The sequence below is a fragment of the Primulina huaijiensis genome, chromosome 5, assembly GCF_012295235.1.
Source record: "Primulina huaijiensis isolate GDHJ02 chromosome 5, ASM1229523v2, whole genome shotgun sequence".
Lineage (NCBI taxonomy): Eukaryota > Viridiplantae > Streptophyta > Magnoliopsida > Lamiales > Gesneriaceae > Primulina > Primulina huaijiensis.
The window spans coordinates 3,709,126-3,736,294 of NC_133310.1; the positions used below are offsets into that span (position 1 = coordinate 3,709,126).

At 34.4% G+C, this 27,169-nt stretch overlaps 2 protein-coding genes and 2 pseudogenes across 5 annotated transcripts; 3 read left to right on the top strand and 1 right to left on the bottom strand.

Annotated features, from left to right (window-relative positions):
- Positions 1 to 2,984: 2,984 nt before the first annotated feature.
- On the bottom strand, positions 2,985 to 12,008 carry LOC140976413 (uncharacterized). 2 transcript variants are annotated; one of them, XM_073440544.1, is made up of 15 exons: positions 11,687 to 12,008; positions 11,498 to 11,575; positions 11,260 to 11,309; positions 11,055 to 11,108; positions 10,818 to 10,870; positions 10,512 to 10,584; positions 9,944 to 10,005; positions 9,324 to 9,392; positions 8,768 to 8,873; positions 6,731 to 6,798; positions 5,420 to 5,520; positions 4,380 to 4,475; positions 4,219 to 4,286; positions 3,619 to 3,661; positions 2,985 to 3,300 (listed from the first exon to the last, which is right to left on the bottom strand). In XM_073440544.1, the coding sequence occupies exons 1-15, from the start codon at positions 11,876 to 11,878 to the stop codon at positions 3,223 to 3,225; spliced, it is 1,191 nt and encodes a 396-aa protein (XP_073296645.1). In that variant the 5' UTR covers positions 11,879 to 12,008; the 3' UTR covers positions 2,985 to 3,222. The 2 variants fall into 2 exon arrangements, with proteins under 2 accessions (XP_073296645.1, XP_073296644.1); XM_073440543.1 differs by having other exon boundaries at positions 6,731 to 6,801.
- A 1,016-nt stretch (positions 12,009 to 13,024) lies between these two features.
- LOC140976415 (calmodulin-binding receptor-like cytoplasmic kinase 3) lies at positions 13,025 to 17,509 on the top strand. 3 transcript variants are annotated; one of them, XM_073440548.1, is made up of 9 exons: positions 13,025 to 13,232; positions 13,715 to 13,929; positions 13,983 to 14,388; positions 14,530 to 14,781; positions 15,144 to 15,448; positions 15,918 to 16,083; positions 16,175 to 16,264; positions 16,369 to 16,664; positions 17,042 to 17,509. In XM_073440548.1, the coding sequence occupies exons 3-9, from the start codon at positions 14,100 to 14,102 to the stop codon at positions 17,249 to 17,251; spliced, it is 1,608 nt and encodes a 535-aa protein (XP_073296649.1). In that variant the 5' UTR covers positions 13,025 to 13,232; positions 13,715 to 13,929; positions 13,983 to 14,099; the 3' UTR covers positions 17,252 to 17,509. The 3 variants fall into 3 exon arrangements, with proteins under 3 accessions (XP_073296649.1, XP_073296648.1, XP_073296650.1); XM_073440547.1 differs by having other exon boundaries at positions 13,715 to 14,388; XM_073440549.1 differs by having other exon boundaries at positions 13,715 to 14,388; positions 15,924 to 16,083.
- A 376-nt stretch (positions 17,510 to 17,885) lies between these two features.
- LOC140977453 (serine/threonine-protein kinase/endoribonuclease IRE1a-like) lies at positions 17,886 to 21,945 on the top strand (annotated as a pseudogene).
- Positions 21,946 to 22,685: 740 nt separating this feature from the next.
- LOC140977454 (transcription factor SRM1-like) lies at positions 22,686 to 25,229 on the top strand (annotated as a pseudogene).
- The last annotated feature ends 1,940 nt before the right edge of the window (positions 25,230 to 27,169 follow it).

Here is a 27,169-nt window from a genome sequence, read left to right on the forward strand (position 1 = left end):
ATTTTGTGTAGCATAGATAGTGATGCGATCCGGGTGAAATGGACGAGCCGGGTCGGGTGCTCCACCGGATTTGCTATCAAGATAATGAAGGGAATAAGAGCAAGGGAGAGTATATCTGTGATGAAGATATATCTCTGTAATATGGCTCCAGCTGTAACCTGTTATTTATAATAGGAGAAGTAATGATGACCTCGTTCTTCGTGCTACCTACTAATTATAGTAGGGCTGCTGATTGTACCCTATATCCTGACATGTCAAATCTCATACTAGTCACATCCCGCCTGTCTGATTTTGTCAACCACTTATATTAGTGTCAAGAGATATGACGGTCGCCCACATCTTATTCTGCTAGTGTACTCGAGTGCGGTGCTCATATCGAGGTGGCCCAGTTAGAATGCCAACCGGAGGCTTATATAAGAGCCCGGGCGTATGGTTGCCTGGGGAGTAGAGCCCGGGCGTGCACCTGCCCGGCTTCAGAAGAATCCATCATGCAGATTGACCCTGATTTGGGAATCCATCTGATATCCCGGGTCATCCATGACTCGGGCTCTTACAGGGGTATCATCACACATCCCTTAAATAGTCGGGCTAGAGTCATACTCGCTGTCCTGATTGGTCATGCTTGGATTCCCAAAGAGATGATCAATCTGGTTTTATAAAAGCATTGGGGGCTTCATGTCTCCCAGAGATGGGATGAGGAGCCGGAGTCTCGTGTCTCATGGACTTGAGATAAGATGTCGGGGCCTCGTGTCTCCCGGACTTTGCATAAGATGTCGGGGCCTCATGTCTCTNGATGCAAAGAAGTGTTTGATGATATGGTAAAGGCTAGGATAAAACCCGACATCCACGCATTCAGCATTCTTGCAAAAGGCTATCTACGTACTGGAGAACCCAATAAAGCCGAGGAACTTCTGGAACTATCAGATGTTCATCCTAATGTTGTCATCTTCACTACCATCATCAGTGGATGGTGTAGTGCCGGAAAAATGGACAGTGCTCTTAAAATATATGAGAAGATGCGTGAAATGGATGTATCGCCAAATTTAAAGACTTGTGAGACTTTAATTTGGGGATATAGAGAGGCAAAACAGACACGTAAATCAGAAGAGTTTCTTGAAACTATGAGAAGGGATGGTGTTCTTCCTCAGAAGAAAACAATACAGCTTGTTGCTGATGCATGGCATGCCATCGATTTTCTTACCGAAGCAGAGATACTTGTAAAATGTTCGGAAGATACTTCGATTATTGCAGCAGATCCAACCGAGTGTGAGATTCAAGAAGATAGTTATGCGGAAAATTTCCTGTCATAAAGGAAAACTGAATGGTTACTTTCTGAGAGTTTTGTCCATGCCTGGTGATTCGGTTGCTGTCACCTCAAAGAACCAGATGGTGCTAGAAAGGTCAGACTCTTCTTCTGGACGCCTGACTACCTCTGTCAAGTCCGTCTTGCTTTCGAACAATTGTGGGTTCAAAGTTCAAAAACCATTGCTATCACAGAAACAGTATAGAGCTCCCGTAATGAATTAAGGGTTCACGAGTTCATGCAAAGTAGTATGTTAAGAGTTGCCAAAGCTTTGTGTAGAATGTTTACGTTGAAATTCGCAGTCCAACCCCTCCAAGAAAAACAAAAAGAACAATTGAAGTCAGAAATTTGCTCTTAGCTGTTCATTTACTTACGGGGAAGGAGTTGAAGAACAATTCTCATTCAGTTTCTGTCTTGTTTATTCAGTTTGCAACCGCGTTTGAATCATGCATAAGTTTCATTCTTTGAGCTGCTATGTCTATCGGCTCATTGGGAATTTAGTATGCCGATGATAGTACGATTCAATTTTGTGAGACAATATTTTACCAAACTTATGAAAAAAAAATTAATTTATGCCAAAAATATTATATTCACGATAGTTGATCGAGTTGATCCGTCTCACGGATATAGACTTATAAAACCGTCTCACAAAAGATTTAATCATCAATAATCATAGGATGAGATTAATTTGATTTTTCAAAATCCACGTAGTAGGTCGATGTATAATTTAATAATGGAATGTTTTGGAAGTAATAATCACATGAAAAGTGTTGAGATGTTCCACATCGGTTGGATAAAGTTCTTCAGAGTTATATATATGTACTTGGACAATCCTCTCCCATTGAGCTAATTTTTGGGGTTGAGTTAGGTTCAAGTCTCAATCTTAACATGGAATCAGAGCTCAGATTCTATCGTTATATTGTGGATTGCCTATAGTTGGATCATTTGTAAACTTCACGCGGCAGATGTTCATTCTTTTATGTAAAGAAGAGTGTGTTAGTTGTGATGTGTTGAATAAAATCCTTGAGAATTGTATATATGGACTTGGACAATCATATCCCTTGAGTTAGCTTTAGAAATTGAGTTAGGTTCAAGTTCCAATCATAACATAATTTTTTTTCCTTAAATAAATCAATTTTTTCAAATCCAAATCTTTAAGTGCAAACCATTTGGCCTTAAGCAATGAGAGCTAAGCTCTTCAACTCTTTTATTTTAAAGTGGTATCAGAACTCAGATCCACCGTCATGTTTTGGACTGCCCATAGTTGGACTACCCATTAATTTCTACGTTTCAGTTGTTCATTCCTGGGTGTGAGAAGTATGTTAAGATGTTCTGCATCGGTTGGATATATTTCTTGAGAGTTGCATATATGACTTGGACAATCCTCCCATTTGAGCTAAAATTTAGTTTTTGTGAAAAAAATAATCAACAATGCTTGTTCGTGTTTTGGTCCATGTGTAAATACTTATACAAAACATAAAAATAGACCTTGTGAGATTCCTTTCAGTATTTGCATCTTAACTCTGCGGAATGGGAAAAAGATAATGTACATTCGTTGGTTTTATTATTTTATTGAATACAAATAATAGATAAAATAGAAAGTTCCAAACTGCTATAAAGAGAGAGTGGGATACAATATAACAAAACAAAATAGCAGTTTAGCAGAACCAAGTTTTGAGTAGCATCCTCGGAAATAGTAACTTAAATAAAATTTATAACCAAAATAATAATAGTTGTGAATATCTGAAGCTCCAGTAATCTACAATGCCCGAGCTCCAACTTATGTGTCAACGAATAATCTCAAAATGCTAAACCAATTTGAATATTCACATTCTAGCACAGAAACTATTGACAAAAAAGAAGAAAAGAAGAAGACAGATGCATAATGACTGACATACAATGTTTTTTCCGTCAACTACCTATTTGAGGTCATAATACTTGTCCAGCAGTTTTTCAGTATAATCTCCAAAAGAAACACACTCATCAGGCACCATAAACTGCGAGGAAAAAACACCAGCAAAAACTATGAATAAAAAAAATTAAAGAAAAGGGAAACGTGAATGTTGCTATTTTTCTTTGATTTCTCTAATTTATATCTTCCAACACTTACAAGTGCAACATTTTAACTTCCACTTGAGTTCGGAGTGAAACTTTTTGAACATTTTTACCTTCGTACTATTACAAGAAATGCTTCTTATAAATTTGACAAAATGTAGCTAGGGAAAATGGATGATTGAAATTGATTTTCAGTACCTTATGAGAAGTGCAGCATTATTATCAAATTGTGGTTAAAAAAAGTGAGCCAAAAGACTCACCTCATGAATACTCACTTCTTTAGGAAATCTAAGCTTTTCATCCCTAACAAGAAAACACGGATCAAAGACTCTCAGAAACATCGATACAACTAAAAAGGTCTCAAACTGTCACATATACACAGCAAAGTCCAAAATATATCAGGATAGGTTGGCTCAACCGTTATATATACACAGCAAAGTCCAAAATATATCACGATACGTTTATATTATTCTATGAAGTCGAGTCAAATGTATTGTAATGGGTTTTTCCTGTTACAACGGAGATAAATTCCTGTGCAGTCTAGGTTTTGTAAGATTTAGGCGCCAAGTTGTGTTGTCACTTTGAATTGCATAACAATTTCCCATTCAATTCATGTATTCATATTTCTATGTAATTAATCAGCATGCTATATTTTCGTCTCATATGAAAATCAATATAAGAATCAAAATTTTAGCACCAAATACAATATCAGGTAATACGCGCAGAAATGATACCATTCATGATGCCAGTAATTTAATCTGAGATAAGATGGCTAGCTCCAAAGAAATGCCAATGGTAAATATAGGAAAATAATTACATTGAACAAAAGACCAGATGAGGTTTAACAGCAGCATTTATACCAGTTAGGCTGCATAAATAAGGCAAATGTAGAACGCTCAACACCAGTTGCTGCCTCCCCTTTCGGTGCCTAGAAGAATAAATACCGTAAGTAGTCAAGAACATGGATAAAATCAAAGACCAGTGTTTCCCATCAAACAAAGAAATCAAATAGCCAAATTACCTGAACACAATGAGGAGTTGCACAAAGCCGGCCTCTTGACAGTATCTCTGTTGTTTCACCTATTTGATATGCTATTTCATCTTTTCCATACACCACCTAAAACATTAAGAATATGGGAAATTTCGACCAACATAATTTGCAAGAGTATACAAAAAGATTGACATTTTTCTAGGTTTTAACCCTCAACTCAAAAAATTTATCTCCATTATAAAATTTCTTTTGATTTGTGACTCATCCCATAAATATTGTTTAAACCATCAGTTTGACAAGGAATTTCAAATCACAATTCATAAAACAATGATATTCAAATCTGTTAAATTGCTTGCAGTATCATGCATTATGATAATCTTAAAAGAAAAGAGGATGGGAAAGAGAATGGAAAAATTGGTGGCACAGCTGCAGTGGTGTGTTTAATTTTCTTAATTTTGATAGCATTTTAGCACGCCTTGAAAAGTGTAATTCTATGCTAAACGATCCTTTGCTTTTATGCTGGATGAAATTATCAAACTTTTCTAATATCTTTTCTTAAGAATCAGATCACCAGAGCTTACTTATGACACAGAATTTAACCTCTATTTTCAGGAAGAACATTTTGCATATGCAATTTTTCACAAGAATTTGCAATGCACGGTAACTTTTTTCCAAAATGGGACAAGAAAACACATTGGTCAAGTCCTGCTCTTACATGTGCTGAAATAAAAAAATATCTACACGTATGAAAAAAGAATCTTGAAAATACTTCTGTTCTACTAATAGAGACCAGGTTTCAATGTAAATAAAATTAAAATTGTTTTAGGTTCAAAATTTTTCAAGATGTAATCTGTACATAAAAGCTTTAATATCGATGGCCCAAACCACAATACCTCATGTTGTTGCCTTGTGTATCATTCATACCATTTATGATTTGATTTAATTTTACTTGGAGAACAATTCAACCTATTGCCTGGTAATATACAAGAGAAGACATTCTAGCTATTTAGCATGGAAACTATCAAAAAACCTTTGGCATTACTCTAGTTATCAGCAGAAGGATTTATTACTTTGATTATTTGACCTGACCGTGTTTTCACATAAAGGCCAGCTGCACTGTCAGGGTTGGGCAATTCTACAGCATCTTTCATAAACATTCCGCAAGTAAGACCTACACTTATGATTAAAGCAGTAATGAGGCACAATATAAGAAAAAGAAAAGCAATACAGAAAATGTTCAGGATAATTATTCATTATGAGGTCGATATATCCAGTAAATCAGAGAAAGACCCGTTAAACTTTAACCAAGATTTCACTTATTTCTTTGTTGGCAGAGGACCATATAAGTTGCCATGAACCATGATCACTAGATTCTCATAATAATGTTATGAATACAAGATTCTGATTACTTCTATCATATCCTTGGAGACAGAGCTATTGAAGTTCAACATTCATCCACCTTCAGATTTTAAAGTGGTTGTTATAGAAAAAATCACCTGCTTGTTTCTGGTTTACAATTAGTGATCGTGTCCCCAAAATACTTGAGACAGAAAGAGAACTTTACTCATTTGGTAATGCTATGTTTAATAAATTTATGCTGAAATTGCTAAAATAACCTCTTTGAAATTTTTGTTTGGGGGCACAGCCTCCAGAACCCCATCAGGGACATGCTAAGTTGCATTATGGTTGGGGGTCAGCGTGTAATAGCTTCCTTGAGTCCTTCTTTTGTTATCCTCGAAAAACTATATTCACGTCTACATAGTTTTTCCGAATAAATTACTTGTAACATATTTGCCTCGTAGATCCAAATACTGCTTTCAGATCACCATTTGGTACGAATGATAACACATAAATTATTTCCACATCTTTGTTCATCCAGCAATTGACTCAAAATGTAAAGTAATTGGAGTTATACATCCTTCTATTTTCCGTATCTGACGATTTACTGTTCCCATGTCATACAACTTTCTATTATCACATCCCACAAACTAAGTGGTGCCTAAGAATACGAATTTATCGCCATACAAAACCATTCCTTATTTTAAAGTAAAATTACTAATATTGTAATAAAGACATGACGCAGTTTACTTTATCCAAGCACTTTCAAGGATTAGTGGGTATTAATCAAAGTGATGAGAAATAAAATCATCTTTCAGGTTCCAGTCATGTGAAATAATTGTACCTATGTAATACTAGCTAATAATGAAAACTTCCGTCAAATAGAATCCTGAGGATAGTGGAACCACAGTTCCCATATATGTTTTATTATGCTAAGCTTATATTGATTTAAACATCATGAATATTTATCTCAAGCACCTAAACTATCTAACCAAGGTAACCACATTTGTGATTTTTTATTCAAATCTAAACAATCTGCTCACCTGTGAGAGAACCATGATCAGTATGCCATCCACACCATGATGACATTGAGTCGCCATCTTCTATGGAGCTGCTGCAAAGAAAATAATTCATAAAAAATCAACTGTTAGTAATGGAACTTCAAATAGCAGACCGCTCCAGAGAACATGCAAATACATTTCTTGATAAAAAGATTCCATGACTCAAACGGAGAATCAATGTCCTCTATACTCTATAGGATCAACAACCAATGGTTCCCATCCTTCGAGGCTCAAAATTGGTTTTCCCCTCTGTGAATTAGTCCATTTAGAAAAAGTAAAGATAATTGTAAGTGCCCCATATAAATTTCAAACTCCATTTTCCCATGTTATACTTTTTCATTTTTTTTCCTTTAGCCTAAAGTAAATTTCGGTTATTGAGTATAACAAATACAAGCCTCGTATGATCAACTTCAGAGAAATCAATATATTTGTCAATTCCAAACATGTGCATTGACAAAAGAAGCATGTATACTAGTACCCCATGCATTGGAATTAAATAAGTAATATATTAGCTTTTACTGCTCAGCGGTAATACAAGTCCAGATTCAAATGGAACTGACATCGCCTCCATATCGGAAGGGAAGAAATTTTTAACAAGAACTGAGGAGGGATGGTGTTATGGGTCCAATGCATCCATATGGGTTTAGAAAGCCAAGCTAGGGCAGGAAAATAATTAAGAGAAGAGTCATCGTGATTTTTTTAATCATCTTTTAGAGCTCTAGCTTGTGCTATGGGCAAGGGTGATTTCATTTCTTGTTAAGAGCTACATGTGTTGGGGATAATCCTTATCTATAAAACAGTTGTGTCGCGTCAAAATCTTACTATGTTGATTGCTAGTAAAATCTTATCATCATGTCTAGGAAAAATTGTCAATTCTAGGAAAAATCTTATCATCATGTCTTACATTATGTTTGGCAGAATGGAATTAGATGAAATTTGGTGGGATTTGGAATTGCAAATAGCATTTTAGTGTTTGACAAAATGAGATTTCAACATGTGATTGTTAATTGATGGGATTTCATAAGATTTCATTTAACTAAGTGAAATTCTTACAAAATCGGTAGGATTTCATGTGATTTTATGGGATTTTAGTGTAAAAAGAATTTATATCATTTCCACTATTAAATTTATATTACTTATAAATTTTAAGTTTTTAAAAAAAAATTACAAAATATCATTTATCCAAAATATATATTATCAATTAACATTATTATGTTATATATATATTTTTTTTTTNTTTATAATAAAAACCTAATTTATAAAAATTTGTTAACTATATTTTAAATTTCATGTCATAAACTTTATATTTTTCATTTCTTAAAAAAACTATCTAAAAAAAATATTTTTTATATGTTAAAAATAACTCTTTTTGTTCTTAATAAAAATATATGAATATTTATATAAATATTAAAACAATTTTTAAAAATAAGCGATTCAAATTTTTTTTAATATAAGGAACATTAGATTTAATTGTCAAATCAAATATCAAATTACATTTTAAGTATTTGCCAAACACCAAAATGGACTCCAATTCCTTGGATTTATAATCAAATTCCAATTCCAATTTCAAATCTAATTCCAAATCTCTTTTTTAATACATCCAAACACACTGTTAATATAAAACCAGACCTTATTGCCATAGTGTTGTTTCTTATTCCATTTTACTTCCTTTGTTTATTGTCAAATGTATATTGTAGGAATAGGCACATTGTGACGCAAGATGACAAATATTCCTAAAAAACTGGGAAAGGCTACCAACGATTTGTGCAATTATTTGAAGAAACAACTCAATCCCCACCATTGTCTAGGAATGCTTTAGGTGGGGGCATCTTTAGTTATAACGAGCAAGTATTTTAATGCTCATGTGGCTTACTTTGATGAATGAATGCATATTGCAAGAGACTTGAATAATGTAAAAACAATGTCCATTTTTACTTACTCAGAAGTAGCCATTAAATTTCGATAACAAAACATACCTCTCTAAATGGTGCTATAAAAGTTTAAAGGAGAACAAAGTACCTCTGAAGAGAAGGAAAATAATAAAGGAGACGACCTTTATGACATCGAGATCGAAGAAGTATTTGTAGTAGACCTTCATTCTCATGGACTTTGGAACCATTTGATGCTGCACAAGTACAACTCAAGAACCAACCCATTAGATGAGATAATTCAATACTGAAACAGCAAACACAAAGTGCAAACTAGTGCCTTCTGAGTTCTGAGCAGCAAATGCCCAAACAAGTCACCCACAAAGCAGACATGATTAAAAATTCAGAGCTTATAATTTTTTATGCATGTCAAATATTTATTCCGTTATAAATTCCCAGCAGGACATGTTCTGATATTACAACAAGACTTAAGATGCAGAACAGCGTTTGATTTTTCAAAGTTGTGGATCTGTTGTTAATCACGGTATGATGACTATCAAAAAAAATCAGTAATTTGAAAAAGAAACACATCAACGATTAAAAAATTAAAGCAACAAAAAGCAGGAAAATGGCTCATAAATATTTTGTTGACAAATGAATTTCATTTAGACTAGTAGAAGAAAAATTAAGTCCCACAAATTTCTTACCATACCGATCACAATGATATGCAAGCAGTAATCCAACATCCAGAATCAACTTTCCAAGAGCTTTAAACTCTACATATTAATATGAAAAAATAAAAGCGATATCGCCCACAGTAAGAGTGAAGGAATTGTATTAAAAATGGAAGAGCCTAAGAGATATCTCATAGCAAGACAAAAACTAAAAGTCCATAAATCAAGTAATTCCATGAAACTTTCGAGAGGACGAGTCAATTGAAGTAAAATATTCTGGTAATAAAAAATTAGGACAGCAAAGCATTTTATAAAGTATTGATACACAGACAAAATTTCCGAGTTATTATTTAACAGCAAGGAAACACATTAAATATGGTGTGTTGACCATTAGAAATTAAAAATTTAGCTCCATCATAAAACAAATCATCGGAATTTGCCTCATAAACTATTATCATATTGCCTGACATATTTTTAACTACTTCGTGGTCAGATAAATTGCCAAAGATAACCACCACCAACAATATTCTGAAAATCGGTAATAACTCAAGGGTTAAGGAGAAATCCAATAAATTTAAGTGGGTTAAAAGTTGACTATAATAGAAAATCAATGAACACTGCCGAAACTTATAAAAAACCAGCTAACATTCTACCCATTTCAAGTTCTGGCACAGCATCACGAGGCCATATATTTGGCCCACAGTATGAGGGATACCTACAAACAGAAGACCCCCATTAAATGGATAGGGACACTGGTTCGATATTATAGTGCACACAAATTCAAGAAATGAAGAGTGAAGCTCAGCTTAACGCATACTACTACTCAGTACTCCCAGAAAAATAAGTTTCAGAGAACTATTCAGCAGATAAGAATAATCCACAAACATATTCCTTATCATAATTTAGCCTTTTCATAGAATGTGTACTGGACAAATTTGAAAAGATTATTTTTGGTAGTACAGTCTCGACCATCCTTTAATCAGTTAAGCATTATAGCCCTTCAAATAAAACGGGTACACTAAGATTTTATACTTCTGCGGTTCAGGAACAAGTATAAATAAGAAAAAAAAAACAAATATCAAATTCACGAAAAACCTGAGAAAGACAGGAGGCATAAAAAATGCAGATCGATATTTTAAGCTATCAATTACCCAATATCCTAAGAAATGATACTTATTATTAGTTATTACTCATGAAAAGGGTGGTAACTTCTAGCAATACCGTTCAACATGTGATATTTCAGTTGTAGGTTCATCAAGTATCGGATTAGCATAGAAGGAGCCTTTCATCATATCTGCAGCAAACCAAGTTCCTCAGGTTAAAGAATGATCAAGTAAAAAGAACATAAATAGAAATTAATCATATTGATCACAAAATATCATCATAATTTAATTCTAATTTTACTGAAATTCATACATCCAGCCATTATCTCACATAGATGCCACAAATGCCACATGCATCCATAAGGTATGCTTACGGAAGAAAGCTTAGTTCCTATAATTTAATGACAAAGGATCAATTTATTACCGGGTTTTCCAGACTCAAGCTGCTCCTTGCCATGACTCCATCCGATGTTGTACCTACATACATGTACTCAACAAACTTTAGGCTAATCAATATTTTGAAGTCACAAATGAATCATACCATATAGGAAATCCAACTTATAAAGCAGCGGGGACTGAAATTAAGCGAAGTAGAAAATAGCTGATACACAACCAGTAAAAGGTGTGATAGGAAGATTAATCAAGAAATGATTGGCGATACCTGCTACGAGGGTCTTCTAATTTGTTTTTTACCTCATCTGGAAGGTTTGCTAGCCTGTTTAGGAAAATAAAATATTCAAGTAAATTAAGGAGCAAATTTTTCTTCATGCTCTAAGTGAACGAAAAGTTTCAAAATTTAAGTTTCTCTCGTCTTTGCCGATTCTATATTCAACGGACAGAGTACAAGTAACTCAGTAAGTTCGTACCTAGGTGCAAGTCGTAAAAGATTTTGGCGCAGTGAAGTATACCCTGGAACCTACCAAGAAATGGAACACAATGCAATCATAGACGTACTAAGAAAATCGCCTTAAAAACAAGTCTGATCTCAAGAAAGTGTATAAGAACGTGTGAAACAGTGGTAATCTCTCAAAACCACCACAAAGATAGAGAGTTAGTCATCGTAAATTAAACCAGTTGACAAGGATGCATGCAATCATTCCATACCTCTGATATGGATAGAATACCCAAGCCATTAGGCCCAAATCCCTGCTCTATTTTCCCTGATAAATCAGCACTCTGATCCTATAATTATGAACACACACACAAACCCAAAAAAAAAAAAAAACAAGCATCAGGACACCGATAATCATCCAGAAAACAAACAGAAAACGTGAATTTTGAAAAAACACAGACCTTTAGTTCTCTGTAGGGAATAGTAACCGTAGGAACCGATCGATGTGAGATTTGAGAAAATATCCGAACCGTTGCAGAACGGCGAGGTTCATGATGGCAGAATTTGGCGGAGATAGCGTCATTTGTAAGCCGCTGGGAGGGGAAACGAGTTCCAGTGTTGCAGAGGGGTTGCGAAGGCTTCATCGTATTCATTTGGACACTGCAATGGCCAGAAACCTTAAAATTCGTCTCTTTGGAAATATAACCGATCAAGAATCGCAAATCATTCGGAAATCAGATTCCCAGAAAGTTTTCCGAATCTTTCCACAATATTATATTCCATACGTAAATATTAGGATTCCATGTAAATATTTATGAGCAAAAATGTACCATTAAAAAAATAATCTTTTGTTACCATAATTGAAAAAATCTTCATGGGCAAAATATTACCATATTGAATAATAATCATAGTTGAAAAATAAATGTGTAAATTTTTTTAGTAGACTTTATGCTTTATATTATATTTATTAGCTAGTAATAAAACGTAAAATATAATTTTATTTTTACATCAAAACGTATAAATTTTTTAATGTTTTTTCTCATGATAATCAATTCAAAAAAATAAATATTTATTATATATATTTTATGTTATCTATATTCAATTTTATATGTAAAACATATATATCTGTCAAACGAATCAATCTATGATGAAGCGAGCCGATCAGTCAAAAAACCGTCGTTTGGCGGGTGGGCTGGAAATCTCAACCCAACTCATGGTGGGTTGCGGGTTAGATTGGTTGGCTAAATAAATAAAATAAATAAAAATCATGAAAATTAATTAAAAGTTTATTTCATAAATAAATAAAATATTTATAAAAAATATCAATAAAATTTCTAAATATTGAGTTCACACCTCTATATTTTATACAAAGTAATTAATATAAAAAATTCATAACTTTCATTAAAAGGTCATTTTTTTTCCAACTTGCAATCGGTGCTGTTTTGCCATCTAAGAATGTCTTTAAATGAGTTGAACTTAAATTGTACGACGGGATGAGCCGATTCGACGACACAACACAAATTAAAGACTATAAAAATATGTGTTAAATTTATTCACAAATTCACAAATAAAATACGCATTTTTTTTAAAAAAAATGCGTGTAAATATAAGTTCCTATGAAAATTAATATTTTAAATATTAAAAACTAATATGGTATGAACTTGGTTATGTGAAATAAGTGTTTTAGAAAATAGAAAAATAAAAATATGGAAGGTTGTTGATAGGGACGGTGGACCCCAGCAAGCGTTGAATGTAAGAGCCCAACAAGGTAATAATAAAAATATAAAAAAGCGAAACCAAATGTGTTCACACAACGGAGCCCACCATTTTTGTAAGATTGGTCAATCGGAAGCAGATCTCTTCGAACTTTCCTTTGATTCTTCTTCGACATTACCACTGCAAGCATTCAAATTATACACTACACATTCCACAGCCAAGAAACGCACACTTGTGTTGTGTGTGTGTATCCTTTCTTCGGTCCAGCTATCAGCAGCCACCTTTACTCAGGTTTGATTTTTGACTTGCATTAATTGATTACCTGTCTTAATCTCCCTAGTACATATGTGTTGGTATTTTTTTCTTGGGTACATGTTGGAATTGAAATACGAGCGACTCTGAAGTTGTCTTCGTTTGGTTCTGGTATATTTCTATTAGCCTATGGTGGGTTTGTGTTGGGTTTTTTTTTTTTTTTTGGATTAAATTTTTTTGTCGAGTCTCGCGATATCTGAAGTTTATTAAAGGGCGTTTTGTGAATTGGGGGTTGGCCTTTATTACGGTCTTGGTCTGTCAAGGCGTGTGGCAGGATCTTCATAGTTACAGGATAGTCAATTAAAAGTCTGATCGAGATAATATCGGCTTCGGTCTGGCTATTTTCATGGGTTTTCAGAAGTCTATTATGAATTGATGGTTTTCGGTTTCCGGGTTTAAAATGTTTCCTTTTGTGGCAACTGCTTGACCACTGGCATCCTTTTTGGTTTGTTTGTTTGAAGGGAAACTTGAAGTCAAGGGAGAAGATTTTAATTCCCCGTCTTGTGCTTCAAGTATAATGTAAGAAAATTGGAAGTGATTTGGAAATTTGAGTTGCCGAATTGATCTTTCGCTTCATCAGTCTTTGATTGGTTTGTGGAGATTTTGAAGACGGATTGACAGTTACATTTTGAGTTTGTTCTTGAATCTAGCTTGATTCTGGAAAATTGGGGTCTAGCATATGCAATCTTGTTCTTGAATCTAGCTTGATTCTGGAAAATTGGGGTCTATCATATGCAATCCGATCATTGCATTTATTTGAATTGCCCAGCTGCATATTCTCTAATGTCTTGCTTACTTTTGGAGATTCATAGCCGAGGATGCCTCTGCTATCGTTGTGTTTGAAAGATGGAATCTCTGCGCCTCTCTTTGCTGAAAATTGCATTAACTTTTTTAAGTCTACTTGTGCTGGTAAAATCCCCCGTTACATCTGCTTCGGAGTTTTCGAAGCGGGGGAAGGCTTGTGGAACATTCGATGTTAGGCACGTGGGTGATTTTGGCCATGAACTGTTTTTTGTAGATGGAAAATTGGTGGACAGATATATATTCTGTGATGCTCTGGAAAGTGATCATGGGAGACATTGCTTCTTTTCAAGAAATATTGGAAAAGAGTATTGTGGGTTGGATTTTGCAGTTGGTATGCACCATCTTTCAATTTTTAATTATTTTTTTGTTCATTAGTCAGTTTTATTTACCATTCAAAATCTCATTTGTTAGATTTTATAAAACTATCAAGTATCACCATTGTAAAGTCGGGCATATGTCTATTGTATCGCAGAAAAGTTGCATTTGCAAGTGGGAAGAAAATTTTTAAAAACTGTGGTTAGAGAAGAAAGTGGTGGGCATGATAAAGATAAAACATCTCAGCATGGTAAAGATATTCACACTGAAACTTCTCTATTGAATCCCAAAATGCTAGCCATGGCGGTGCCAGTTTTCTGTGTTTTAAGTTGTGTTTTACTTTGCCCATGCTTCCAAGCAAGGAAAAGGGAAACCGAGCACACCGTTCTCTCAAAGGAGCCTAATTCAAGTGAGTCGAATCAGTTCGTTATCCAATGTTTACATTGCTTTATTATAAATTGCATCTTCTTGCCATCGTAATAATACAGTTAAAAAATAGTCAAATCGGTTAACTTTGGATTGGACAATCATTTTTAGTCCTGGGAGTCTTTTTTACTTGTTTGAAAATTTTTGGAGTTGCCTGAGCACAATCAACGAACTGTCCATGCAGCATTTCACATATACAAGCCGGTCCTTGAATAAAATTTCATTTGGCTGTGTGTTCGTGCTCGTACCCAGATGCTTTGCACTTTTTGTGAACTAATAATTTTTTCATACCTTTATCTCGCTTTACTGGAAGTGGTGGTTACATGGGTTTCTCTATCCCTGCAGTTGATTCAGTTTCGTCTTTAGAAATGAATCCCGTGTCTGAAAAGTTTCCAGGCAGTCCACTGAGAGTGCCAGGCAGTCCACTGAGAGTGCCACCCAGTCCATTGAGAGTGCCTCCCAGTCCTTCAAGATTTTCCATGTCACCAAAACTTAGTAGGCTTGGATCTGTCCATCTAAATATGAGCCAAGTTGCGAGGTTAACAAATAATTTCTCACCATCTTTGAGGATAGGTGAAGGAGGGTTTGGAACGGTCTACAGGGCTGACCTACCAAATGGCCAGGTTGTTGCCATCAAACGAGCAAGAAAGGTACAATTTACTTATTTCATTATCAACCTAATGTTTGACCCATCCGCTTAATCTTTTTCCTGCTAGAGTAATTAATAATGACAGTCATTGCTGAGAGGCATGTTCTCGATGTGTGTGGTGAAGAGGAGTCTATTATTGAAATTTACAGATTTTTTCCTTAGTGAATGAATTGGTCCAGAATACCATCGCCATTCCCTGCATGTATAGATTGTTAGTTGGGTTTATTTGGACATGACTTATTTCTCCTGGGGCTGGACAAGCCTTTGTTGTTTCAAATGCTATCTGTTTTTAGTTGATACTGGCTTTCCCATGGATGATGTTCATAGTAACTTTTGACCCCCTCATATATGTCTAGTGATGAATGATTGAATATATAAAAAGCAAAAAGAAAATTGTCAATTGAATGTTTCTTAGCTACGATCCTCTGTCTGATTTTATTTTTTCTTTTTGGCTTGATGAATAAATGAAGCAACAGGCTGAAGCTCTGCAGGGTGAATTTAGGAGTGAAATTGAGCTTTTGGCTAAAATTGATCATCGAAATCTAGTCAAGCTTCTTGGCTATGTTGAAAAAGGGAATGAACGATTGATTATCACAGAATATGTGCCGAATGGTACACTTAGAGAACATCTTGATGGTAGAGCTTTTTAGATCCTACAATGTCTCCAATATTCCTTTTAATATTAAAGAAATATAATGCAATTTTTGTGCTGATATTTACTTGGTAGGTCTTAAAGGGAAGATATTGGATTTTAATCAGCGGCTTGAAATTTCAATTGATGTCGCTCATGGCTTGACCTATCTCCATTTGTATTCTGGTAACAACTATTTCTACGTGTTGTGTTTGTTTCGACACCTCGTTATATATTTGAAAAGAGAAGAAAACATATTATCTGGTTAATTATTGTTTACTTTAATGTAGAGAAGCAAATAATCCACAGAGATGTGAAGTCCTCCAATATTTTGTTGACTGAGAGCGTGAGAGCCAAGGTTGCAGATTTTGGATTTGCCAGGCTGGGAGAAGACTCAGACAAATCACATGTATCCACCAAAGTAAAAGGAACTGTTGGTTACCTTGACCCTGAGTATATGAGAACAAATCAACTCACAGCCAAAAGCGATGTTTACTCGTTTGGGATATTGTTATTAGAAATTTTAACTGGTCGTCGACCTGTGGACTTGAGGAGACCACCTGAGGAGAGGGTGACAATTAGATGGGTAAGCTTCTTTCTGTATCTGACTAGGTTGTTTGCCATATTCATTGTGCAAAGCACAATTTTTTTGATTTTTTTCCCTTTTGGATGCCTTAAATAGTTGAAGTGTAAACTTTCCAACAATGTGGTCTTGATTCTTACAATATCTCACTGTCTCGCTATGCTTAAGAACCTGTGAAACTTGCCGAAGTGGAATAATTTTGGATCGCTTATTTAATTTGTTATAATGGTACAGGATCTTGAAGTCGAACTTTTTATGCGATTCAATAATTTTTACCTGCTACATTAATTTATTGATGGCAAATTTTGTTAGTTGATTTTTCACATGAACAACTTGGATTTTGTTTGCTGAACTCATTACATGGAATGCATGTTATGTAGGCTTTCAAGAAATACAACGAAGGAAAATTTATGGATTTGTTAGACCCTTTGATGACTGAAACTGTAGATGATGAAATACTGGCGAAAATGTTAGGCTTGGCCATGGATTGTGCAGCACCCACACGAGCTGATCGTCCGGATATGAAAACAGTAGGGGAGCAGTTGTGGGGAATTAGGATGGACTACTTGAGAAATGAAAGGAGATATTGACATGTTGTCCTGAGCTTACTCGGTGCTCTTTTTGTTTACTTAATTGTTGTTCTTGTTTGACAGGAGATTGGAGTCACAGGGTATATCATTTTTCAGGTTTATAGATCATGTGGATTGCAGTTTTTAAATCTTGGAAATGAATTGTTTTTTATTCATGCTGTCTTTAACAAAAAAACGACGGTTTGCAGGATTTGTATATGTTTCTCTAGTCTGTTGTACTCGCATTTTATTGCGGTGAAGGTTTGGCGTTTTGGTTGTTTTGTCTTTGTTGGTGGTGCGGTCACCGGGTATACTTATAATAGAAAGACGTGATTTTTTTTATTCCTTGTTTGTAATAAATCCATCAAATAATATTGTCTTCCCACCTATGAAAAAGGAGAAGTAGATTCTTTTGAAACTTATATTTCAGCAGACAAATATTATTACTCGAAGTCAAGAGAGTGATGGCAATGGTGTAATTCCCGCTTCAAAAAATGAAATGACATGAGCTGGGGGAAGAAAGATAAATCTTATTTTGGGCTACTGCTTTATGTCACTGGGACAGATTACAGATTGACATCATATATGCCCAATTCAAACGTTATTATGTGGAATTTAAGTGTCCGAAATTGGGTCTGCTTATCTTGGTCATGACATGGAGAAGTTGCTTGGGGCTGATCTTTATGATTCTGAGTATTTTGAACCTGGTCTTCCATGTAAAATGCCATTGTCATGTCAGTCAAGAGCTCAAGCCTCAAGTCTACCGCTTCCGAAATCATATTTTTTCGGAACTCCTATCCATGCGTAATGGGCTGACGGACTCGTCATCAAGATATGCTGCCTCCTGCGTCCACTTCAGATGCTCTTCCACCACAACCAAATGTTGAAAAGATTTTAAAACATTTTCCTTCAACGAACAATTGTGGCAATTATAATGATGTACACGACAGAAAGGACTTCAATGGTGTTCTTACGTCGCATGTTTCCGATCAAAATTGTAGGGAACCTCGTATGCTAGATTTGAGAGATTGTAGGGAACCTCGTATGCTAGATGTGAGAGATTTCTGATCATGGTTTTCTAACACTTAAATGGAAAGTTTAACAAATCACTTTTGCCTATTTTTGTTACCATTCTAGCCTTTGCTACCTACCATTTCAATTTATTCTCTAGAATAAAAATCATGTGGGTTGCGCTGTCCACTTGGCGATGGCAATGAACGTACCTTCTAAATAGGAAGAGATCTCATAAATCTGGGAAGAACGGAATTAACCATGGAAAACAAGAAAAAGAAAATGAGGTTAAATACAGTTATGATGAGAGGGGTATTAATTTCTGGGAGGACCTTAACCAGCCAATTTCTCGCAGCAACTGGTGGACAGACGATTGGTAAATTGTTTGTTTCTAATAAAGAGATTGCAAAAGGTAGTAATGGCACCATTGTCCTTGAAGGAATTCAGTGTCGTCCAGTTGCTGTGAAGCGTCTTGTAAGGGCATATAAATCGCCTCCAAAGAGATTCAAAATCTTATTTTGTCAGATAGACATCCAAACATCGTTAGATGGTATGGAGTAGAACAAGATCAAGATTTTGTATATCTTGCGTTGGAGCGTTGTAGTTGCAGCTTAAAGATCTTATTCTCATGCACTCGAAGTCTTTTGGAAAGAATTTGGATACAGATGTTGCAGAAGAGTTTACAGTTCATTTTGATTATCTAAAAGGAGTTATGCAAGACTATAAATTGTGGAAGTCAAGATGGTTATCCTTCACCTTTGTTATTAATATTGATGAGGTCAACTTATTTTGTATGCAAAGAATGTACTTATGAACTAATAATCTAAAACCCTTTTGATACAGATCTGACTGTTTTACTTCTTATCATAGGGATGTTGTATCTGGAATTCTTCATTTACATGAGTTGGGAATTGTTCACCGCAATCTAAAGCCTCAAAATGTGTTAATAGTCGGTGAAAGATCTTTCTGTGCAAAGCTTTCTAACATGGGTATTACCAAACGCCTTGTCGGAGATGCATCTTCCATCAGTAATCACGCTACAGGTGAAAATTGCATGTTAGTCGGTCTCTAAATGCCAGTTGATATTTCAGTTGGACCTGCCGTAAACTGTTGCTATCAAGACATATGTTCGATCTCTTTTGATTAAGTATATTATCGATTAAGTTCTTCCAACGTCCAGACAGAGAATCTCTTAATAGTCGAACTATTTCATCATGTTCAAAATGATAATCTAAATACATAAGAAATAAACGTTTGCTATCCTAAATTTTAATATGTTGGGGTAGGTTGTGGATATGATCCATTTTGTAATTTTTAAAAAATTTCTAACTTTACTATTCGTTCGGGAGCTCTTCTTGCTTTAGCTTCACCCTAGAAGATGCTAAGAGTGTGTTTAATTATCGTCATATCTATAAGATGAGAGCAAATATTAGATTGGATAATAAACCAACCTTAATATATAATATTCAAGATGAAAATTTTCATGTATCATAGCAATCTCTCATTCTCAATTTTATTGGCAAACTTTTCTTCGATATTAAACATATGAAACTCTTATCATGGATCACATTTAGACATTGATAGAAAAAAAAACATGCCAAAAAAAATGTTAACCAATCATGCAAATTTTTTTCCTGTACGAAAAAAATTTGCATTGCGTGCCTTTTTTTTAAAATTTCTAGAATAATAGCCAGTCAATCGGCCAAAAAAAAAAACACAAGTGTACTTCAACTTTTGTATCTAATTTTCTGTTGTAGACACGTTGCTCATTCTTCATATTAGAGAAGGGGAAAATAACGAAACCTTCATGATGTCATTTCATCGAAATCAATTTAGAATACTATCGAATAATCAAATGATTCGATTTTGATCTTTTTGTAGTTGATTTAATAACCTTTTTCGATGATATTAATACACTTTGATGGTCTGACGTCGATCACGAACGTAAAAGAATCTGACAAATTATGCATAAAACAATGGTGATATATTTCTTTGTTTGCTATATATTCATAGCAAGTCTTCGGCCCCTCTATTGAAAAATGATAATAATAATGATGATTTAGTAAAGTAAGATTAGAGAAGTTATATTCAGAAAATAACCACTCTCTCCATTAAATTCAAATTACCAATTTGAATTGTCGGGTCAGGTCGGCCCTCATGGGAGATCCTTTAACTCACTTTATTTTTTCTTACAATCCGTACAATAGAGATACATGCATGCAAATCAATTATCGAGATATCAATTTGAATTTTTTACATCGTCAAGTCATTGTCTCAAAGTTTGTATGAAACCGTTCAGTTAATTAAAAGATACACGTTTCACCTCTTAAATTTAATTAATCATGCTTGCAAATTGTGAGATCCTAGCCCATGTTTCTCTGAAGCTCAGCACATTTGATTAAGTTAATATATATAAAAATATATATAGAGTAAATCTATCATAATCTCTTTCTCTCTCCGGACTGCAATTCTCTTCAAAAGCTTCAACCAATTTCGAAGCTTCATCCATTGATTGTGACTGCTCCGATTGCTCAAAAATTAAATTAAATTAAATACATATTTGAGAAGCCATCGACGTTAGCTTTCCATTTTACCCTTTTAGCAAGGAAAACTCACGACTCCCGAAAAACCCGTCTGAGACCGTCGCCCGCTTTCGCCGGAATTAATGGGACAACTCTTGTTTTAGGCTTTATAGAGCTCGAACTATTAGCCTTGAGTTAGATTTTGAGTTGTAGAAGGTAATTTCAGATTTAGGTTTCGAATTTTGGGTATTCTGATTCATTTGAATTCCAACAATTAATATATGCTATATTGTTGATTGTAGGTGATATATACGAGCTGATTGGAGATAAAATAAAATTTCAGAATTTATTGGAGCATAATTTCGAAAATTCAGATTTATTTAATTGGGTTTTAGAATTTTAGTGTTCAATAATTACATGTTTATTTGCTATAAAATTGTCGTATAGTAATTTTAGAAATATTAAAACCTAAATTATAGATTTTTAGAATTTTAGGCTAAATTGATCAATTTTGAAAAAATAAATAGAAGTTAATGTGAAATGAATTATTTGCTACATGATTGGATTCTTCGGGAAAATTATTAGGAAATTTCAGTGGTAAATTAAGTATCAGTTGAGGTACGCTTGAACTGTTTTATTATGACGTCTATAATGATGTGAGATGACGTTAAGTATTTTGTAATGAGTTATGGCTTGTCTTATATGCTTATGTGAATAATGTGATTGCATTCACGATTTTTTTAAGTTGATATGCTTAGATTAATAAATAATCCCTATTTTTGTCCTTTGAAAATAATAAAATAAAAAATATGTTTATTTTGAAAAGATTATTTTGGATATTTTTCGACTAGTCATATTAACTATTCATACATAGTATTTCGAGCCTTGACTCCATTAATTGCTATCATTATTGATCTGTTGAGATGTTGAGTCATCGATAGAGTGGGTGATAGGATTAGATCACTCCGTTTTAATATTCGTTATTTTGTTGTTACCGACACGCATTGCATTTCATTGCATTTTACTTGATTTTATTTCATGTTAGTTATGTTTGTCATAATTTTACTGGTTCGTCGTACTGACCCCTCTTTTTTTTATGTTGTGGTTGTTTTTGATGTCATAGCAGGTTATTCAGGAGGATTTGACGCGTCTGGTGGAGCGTCAGATAGCGGTGCCCAGTAATTGGGTTGTTGTTGAGATCTCCCAAATATATAACTATATATATGTGTGTGTGTGTATTATTGAGTCATACATTTGACAGGGGATGCCCTATGTAGCTATATTGTTACTTTTAAAATATTTTGGATTGATAGTTATGTGATCGAGCCTTGTCGGCTCGCATGTGTTAGTCCTGAGTAGTGCGACTATAGGTTTGTAAATTGATGTTATGACTTTTTTCTATTATATAAATGTTGTTTGTGTTGTTTGGAAATTTTTGGGATGTCCTACTGACGGGGAGATCATGTCGAAATTTCTATTAGTCCAAAAGAAAAATTTTTAATCGCTTTCATTGTTTACATTAACGAATCCTGGTTGTTTGGTCGTTAAACGCTAATCATAGCACGAGCCTCACACAAATATGCAAAGTAAGTTTAATTAGTTCAAGCTATTTTATCACTCTTTAAGATGGTTTTTAATGGATATTTAATTTTGTAAGATTCTTCTCCATTTTAGATTAGTTATATTTATTCCACAAGCTTCTCAAATCTATTTCGAGCAAAAAATAATTGCTCATTTCAACTTTTGAATTAAATGAGTTAATTTATGGTTTGACAAACATTTGCACGAGAGTTATAAACACCAAAACAAGCTAAATTTGTAGTTTTCCTATTTCTTATAAAGAGTGAGCCATTTTCTTGAAGTTTTCCCATTCGCCCTTAGAGACTAGAGAGTATTGTATTATTCACAAACAAAAAACATCAATGGAATTCCCTGACTTTCCTTTAGAGATACATGAACCTTTGTATGATCTCCTGTCGCCACCAGTTCATAGTGAATCAGCGGTGATACCCCATAGATGAGCCCACTACCCCTGGCACATCCCTAGTCCAAATGGAAAGTAGGCACATCAAGAGCCCAAGTATTCTCCTATAAATACCAGGTTTGAGTGTTTAATTCAGGGATTTACTATATTGTTTTCAGCAGCGCCCTTAGCTGCTCCCCCCATATATCCTTAGTCTCTTACTTGAGCGTCGGAGGGGCTACGCCGGGACACTCTCCCGCCCCCTTCTAACGGTCTTATTTGTGATTTCAGGCTCAGGATAATTTTTAAGCCTGCGTTGGATTAGTGACACTTGCCGGAAGCGGACCATAAAATTTCCGTGAGTGTCAAGCGGCAATAAAAAAGAAAGCCGACTGGAGTTCTGATCAAGAGAATAAAATATTTGAGAATGCTTTGGCATAAGTTGATCCAACTTCTCAAACTTTCTTTGAATATATTGCATCAAAGAATCCTCGAACAATGATAAAAGAGATCAAGGATCATTATCTGGCATTGATTGTAGATGTAGAGATAATTGAATGTGGTGAAATTCCCATTCCCAATTACATAAGTAATGGCGATACGAGGGATCATGATATTAATTATCGGAAGGAAAAACATATCGAAATGGAGATGACGAAGGAGAACATCGCTGGTGGATCTCCTGCTGCTGCTGCTTGCTCAAATGCAGCAGCTAAAACGAGACAGTCGCGCCAAAAGGGAGTTCCCTGGACTGAAAAAGAACACATATATACATACTTTTCTTCTAGGGTTCTTTCCCTTGTTTTCTGGTTAAGATTTAAATAATATTTTCGTATGGGAAAATAGAATCTTTTTATTATTTACGAAATTAAAAAATTTTGTAAGTAAAATATAATCTTTTAAAATATTGTTTGTCGATTGCCCACAAGAAAGATATGCCATAGAATATTAACTTGTCCAATTTCGAATTTTGATATATTTTTTAATTTATTTTTGTCCTTGACACGTCGTAATATAGTCAGTATTGTCAACTTATTGGTAAATCTGTTTTCATGAATAACTCATCAATCTCTTAACAACATGAATGCAGGCTATTTCTTATGGGACTCCACATATATGGAAAAGGAGACTGGAGGAGCATATCAAGATACTACGTGATTACCAAAACCCCAACCCAAGTACCAAGGCCGATCCTAGCAATTTTTGGGCTCGAGTCTAACTTTTTTAAAAAATTCTCTCATCGTGTGTTCATATTTTTTAGTTCCATAACAACTTTTTCGAATTAAATCAATATATTAAAATTAATATAAAAATAAACGAATAAAAAAATCAAACATGTCCAAAATGATAACTAAAAAAAATCACCTTATAGAGCAGATTTATACATTTCTCCGAACAGATTGTAGATAACAAATGGAATTGTCGGATACTATAGTAATACTACTGGTCTAGTGCTATGATACAAAATTTTAGTGTTCGATGAAGCAAAACAATCTTGTACGAGAAAATAAAAAAGGAAAACCAACCGCCAAAAATAGTTAGATACGGTAAAGAATATAACGGAAGATTCGTGATTATCTAGAAAGATCGAGAAACTTCGTGGTTTAGATTTTCGGGAATTCACTATTAATCGAATAACACCAAATGAATATCGATTCTAGGCGCGGTTGTGCCGCTTGCTAGCGACAAGAAGCGGTAGCGAACGATTTTTTTTCAATAGGTTTTCTGTAGTCAAATATTTCATACGAACTAGTAGTGTTTAGGCATGAGGATTGCGCGAGTTAAAAAATAGAGTCAAAAATATTTTGTCCACAAATTAAACATTGAGTAGGCAGCGCAATTTTTTTCTTTTATGCGAGTTAACAAAAAGAATGATTGTTATTTTTGTAATAAAAATATGGAGATACCAATCTACCAAAGATAGTTATTATAATATTCATATTTTTTTTAATAATATAATTGTAAGAAATATTGAATATTGGAATGTGTGGAATAAAGTCTGAGGAAGACAATGACTTGGTTATGAAAAAACCCAAAATAATATATTTATGTTGGAAAAAACATATGCTAATATGTAATAAAATTTTCAAAAAATTATAGGCCCCATAAAATAAATGGGCTTGAGTCAATGGACTCTCATGTCTCTACATAGGCACGGCCTTGCCAAGTAGCAAGCCATTCTCAAAAGTACTTCAAACGCCTAACGAGCACCACTCCAATCGACCGGCGTCGCCGCAGCATTCACGACATTAAAACCGTGAATCCTACTACTTTCACAGTTCCCCAAATCAAGCGAACTGATCAAGGTGGCAACAATGTCTGTTTAAGCAAGATTCAAGAAAATCCTTTGATCCTGCTGCATAATTTCTCAGCTGATTCTTCTAGCCATGCCCAGAACATTTATCCATCCCTTAACCTTCACAATTACACTTCTAATGGTGATGGATCAACAATGAATAATTCAAGAATGTTTTCACCCATCAATTACTCTTTTTCTATTTAATAATACGGTAAGCTTTAGTGGTGAATTTTTGAATTATAATGCATAAGATTGCTAGCAAGCATATTCATGTCATTTTCTCTTTTTCTTTTTTCTTTTCTATTTAGTTGATGTGATCATTGGTTTAAATTTTCAGGATGTTTTGTCGACCTAATTAAGAAAAAGAGATTAAATTGGGTTTTAATTTTAATTTGCCAGATTTTCATCGAAATTTCACCCAAAAAATTAAATATTTTCACTATTAATATTAATTAAAATTGTTGTCTTTTCGTCAAAAATGAATTACTAAATACTTCAATAAGTCACAATCTATAATATATTGCATGCAAAATCATGTACAACCATATATACATGTTTCAAAATTTTAGTTGAAGGGAAATTAAATTTTCACGTGGCTACAAAATTTTTATCAAAGAGTTTCTGTAATTTAATCCTATCGAACTTGGAAAATGAAAATACAAAATAGACCAATTAGTTGCTTGCATGACGTGTTTTGTATGTATTTTGTGTGTTGGAATATTGAATGAAATGGAACATGGAGTTGTTTGATATTGGAAGTCAAACCAAGTGTTGCCCTCCTTATTAGTTCTAAGTTTGAACTATGGGATTAGGCCCTTAGGGGCACCAAAAGTTTTTGAAAGGAGAAAGACACTGATAGCCAAAGTCTTGTTGGAACACATGCACATCCGTGACCGGATGGACCCTTTAGCCTATCACCTGCGTTCGGACCAAACAGTGTGTCCTTTAGCCTTCACAGCAGGTTGCGTCTAAACCAAGCTGCGTTCGGATCAAACAGTGCGTCACTTGGCTTATCACAAAAAATTGTGTTCGTATCCAGAAGGTTGTGTTCCTTCTCCGTAACTGGTGAATAGGTACAAATAATCCCTCCATCTGCATTGATCATACTTTTCGCATCTTTGCTGTATTTTCGTTCTCATTCATTGTATACTTGAAAGTTTTGCATATTTTTTTTCGCTGTTATCAACAGTTTATAGTGTTATATTCTCTTGATTTGAAGTCGTATCTTAGAGACGATTGTCGTGATCAACGTAGAGCACTGTTATACATGCAATTTCGTCTTGCAGATAAAAGATTCATCTTTGCCTAGACTTGCTGCTTTCTGTTGCTGCACATTATTTCAGTGACAAAGATGCAGACTACTCACATTTTGTTCACCAGCTTTATCCAGAAAATGAATTTGAAGACCTTATTTTGAGTGGTGGGATGCGGCGAAAATTCATCCTTTCTAGACGTGCTTTTGAGAAATATCTCCACTCTTTTTAGGTTGCTATGAAGTTCTGCTTCTTATTAAGCCATGTTACTAACTCGGATCCGAGAAATTGACAAGTTCCACTTGTACTTTTTCTATTCATCCATAATTGGCATCAGAGTATCCAATTAACTCAAAGTTTTCATTCTTAGGGTACCATAGACCTTTTTTTTGTTCCTCTAAGATATTTTAATATTCTTTTAACTACTGTGTATTTTGATTCTCTGGGATCTGCTTGAAACCTTGAACACACAAATAACAAACATCATATCGGGTTTACTGCCAGTAAGATATAGCATATATACTTAGTTATATATACTATTAGTCCTGATTCATCCTTATCCAATTTTAAGTTGGTGTTGCTGCTGGTTTTCCTTCACCAGTCCTGAACTTTTTCATCAACTCTTTTGTATACTTCTCTTGGCTGATAAATATACGTCTTGAGCTATCGGCGAAGACTTACTGCTTTCTGTTGATTCGCATTATTCCAGTCACAAAGATCCAGTATAATCACATGATGAACATTCAAAAAACTAAATTTTTCCAACCCATTATTCTGTATAATGATTTTCTCATTCCATTAGTTGTGTGTATTTCATGTGCAGTATATAATTGATATGAGCACACATTTCTTTCATGTCTGAAAAATGTGTCTTCATTCCTGCAATTATTA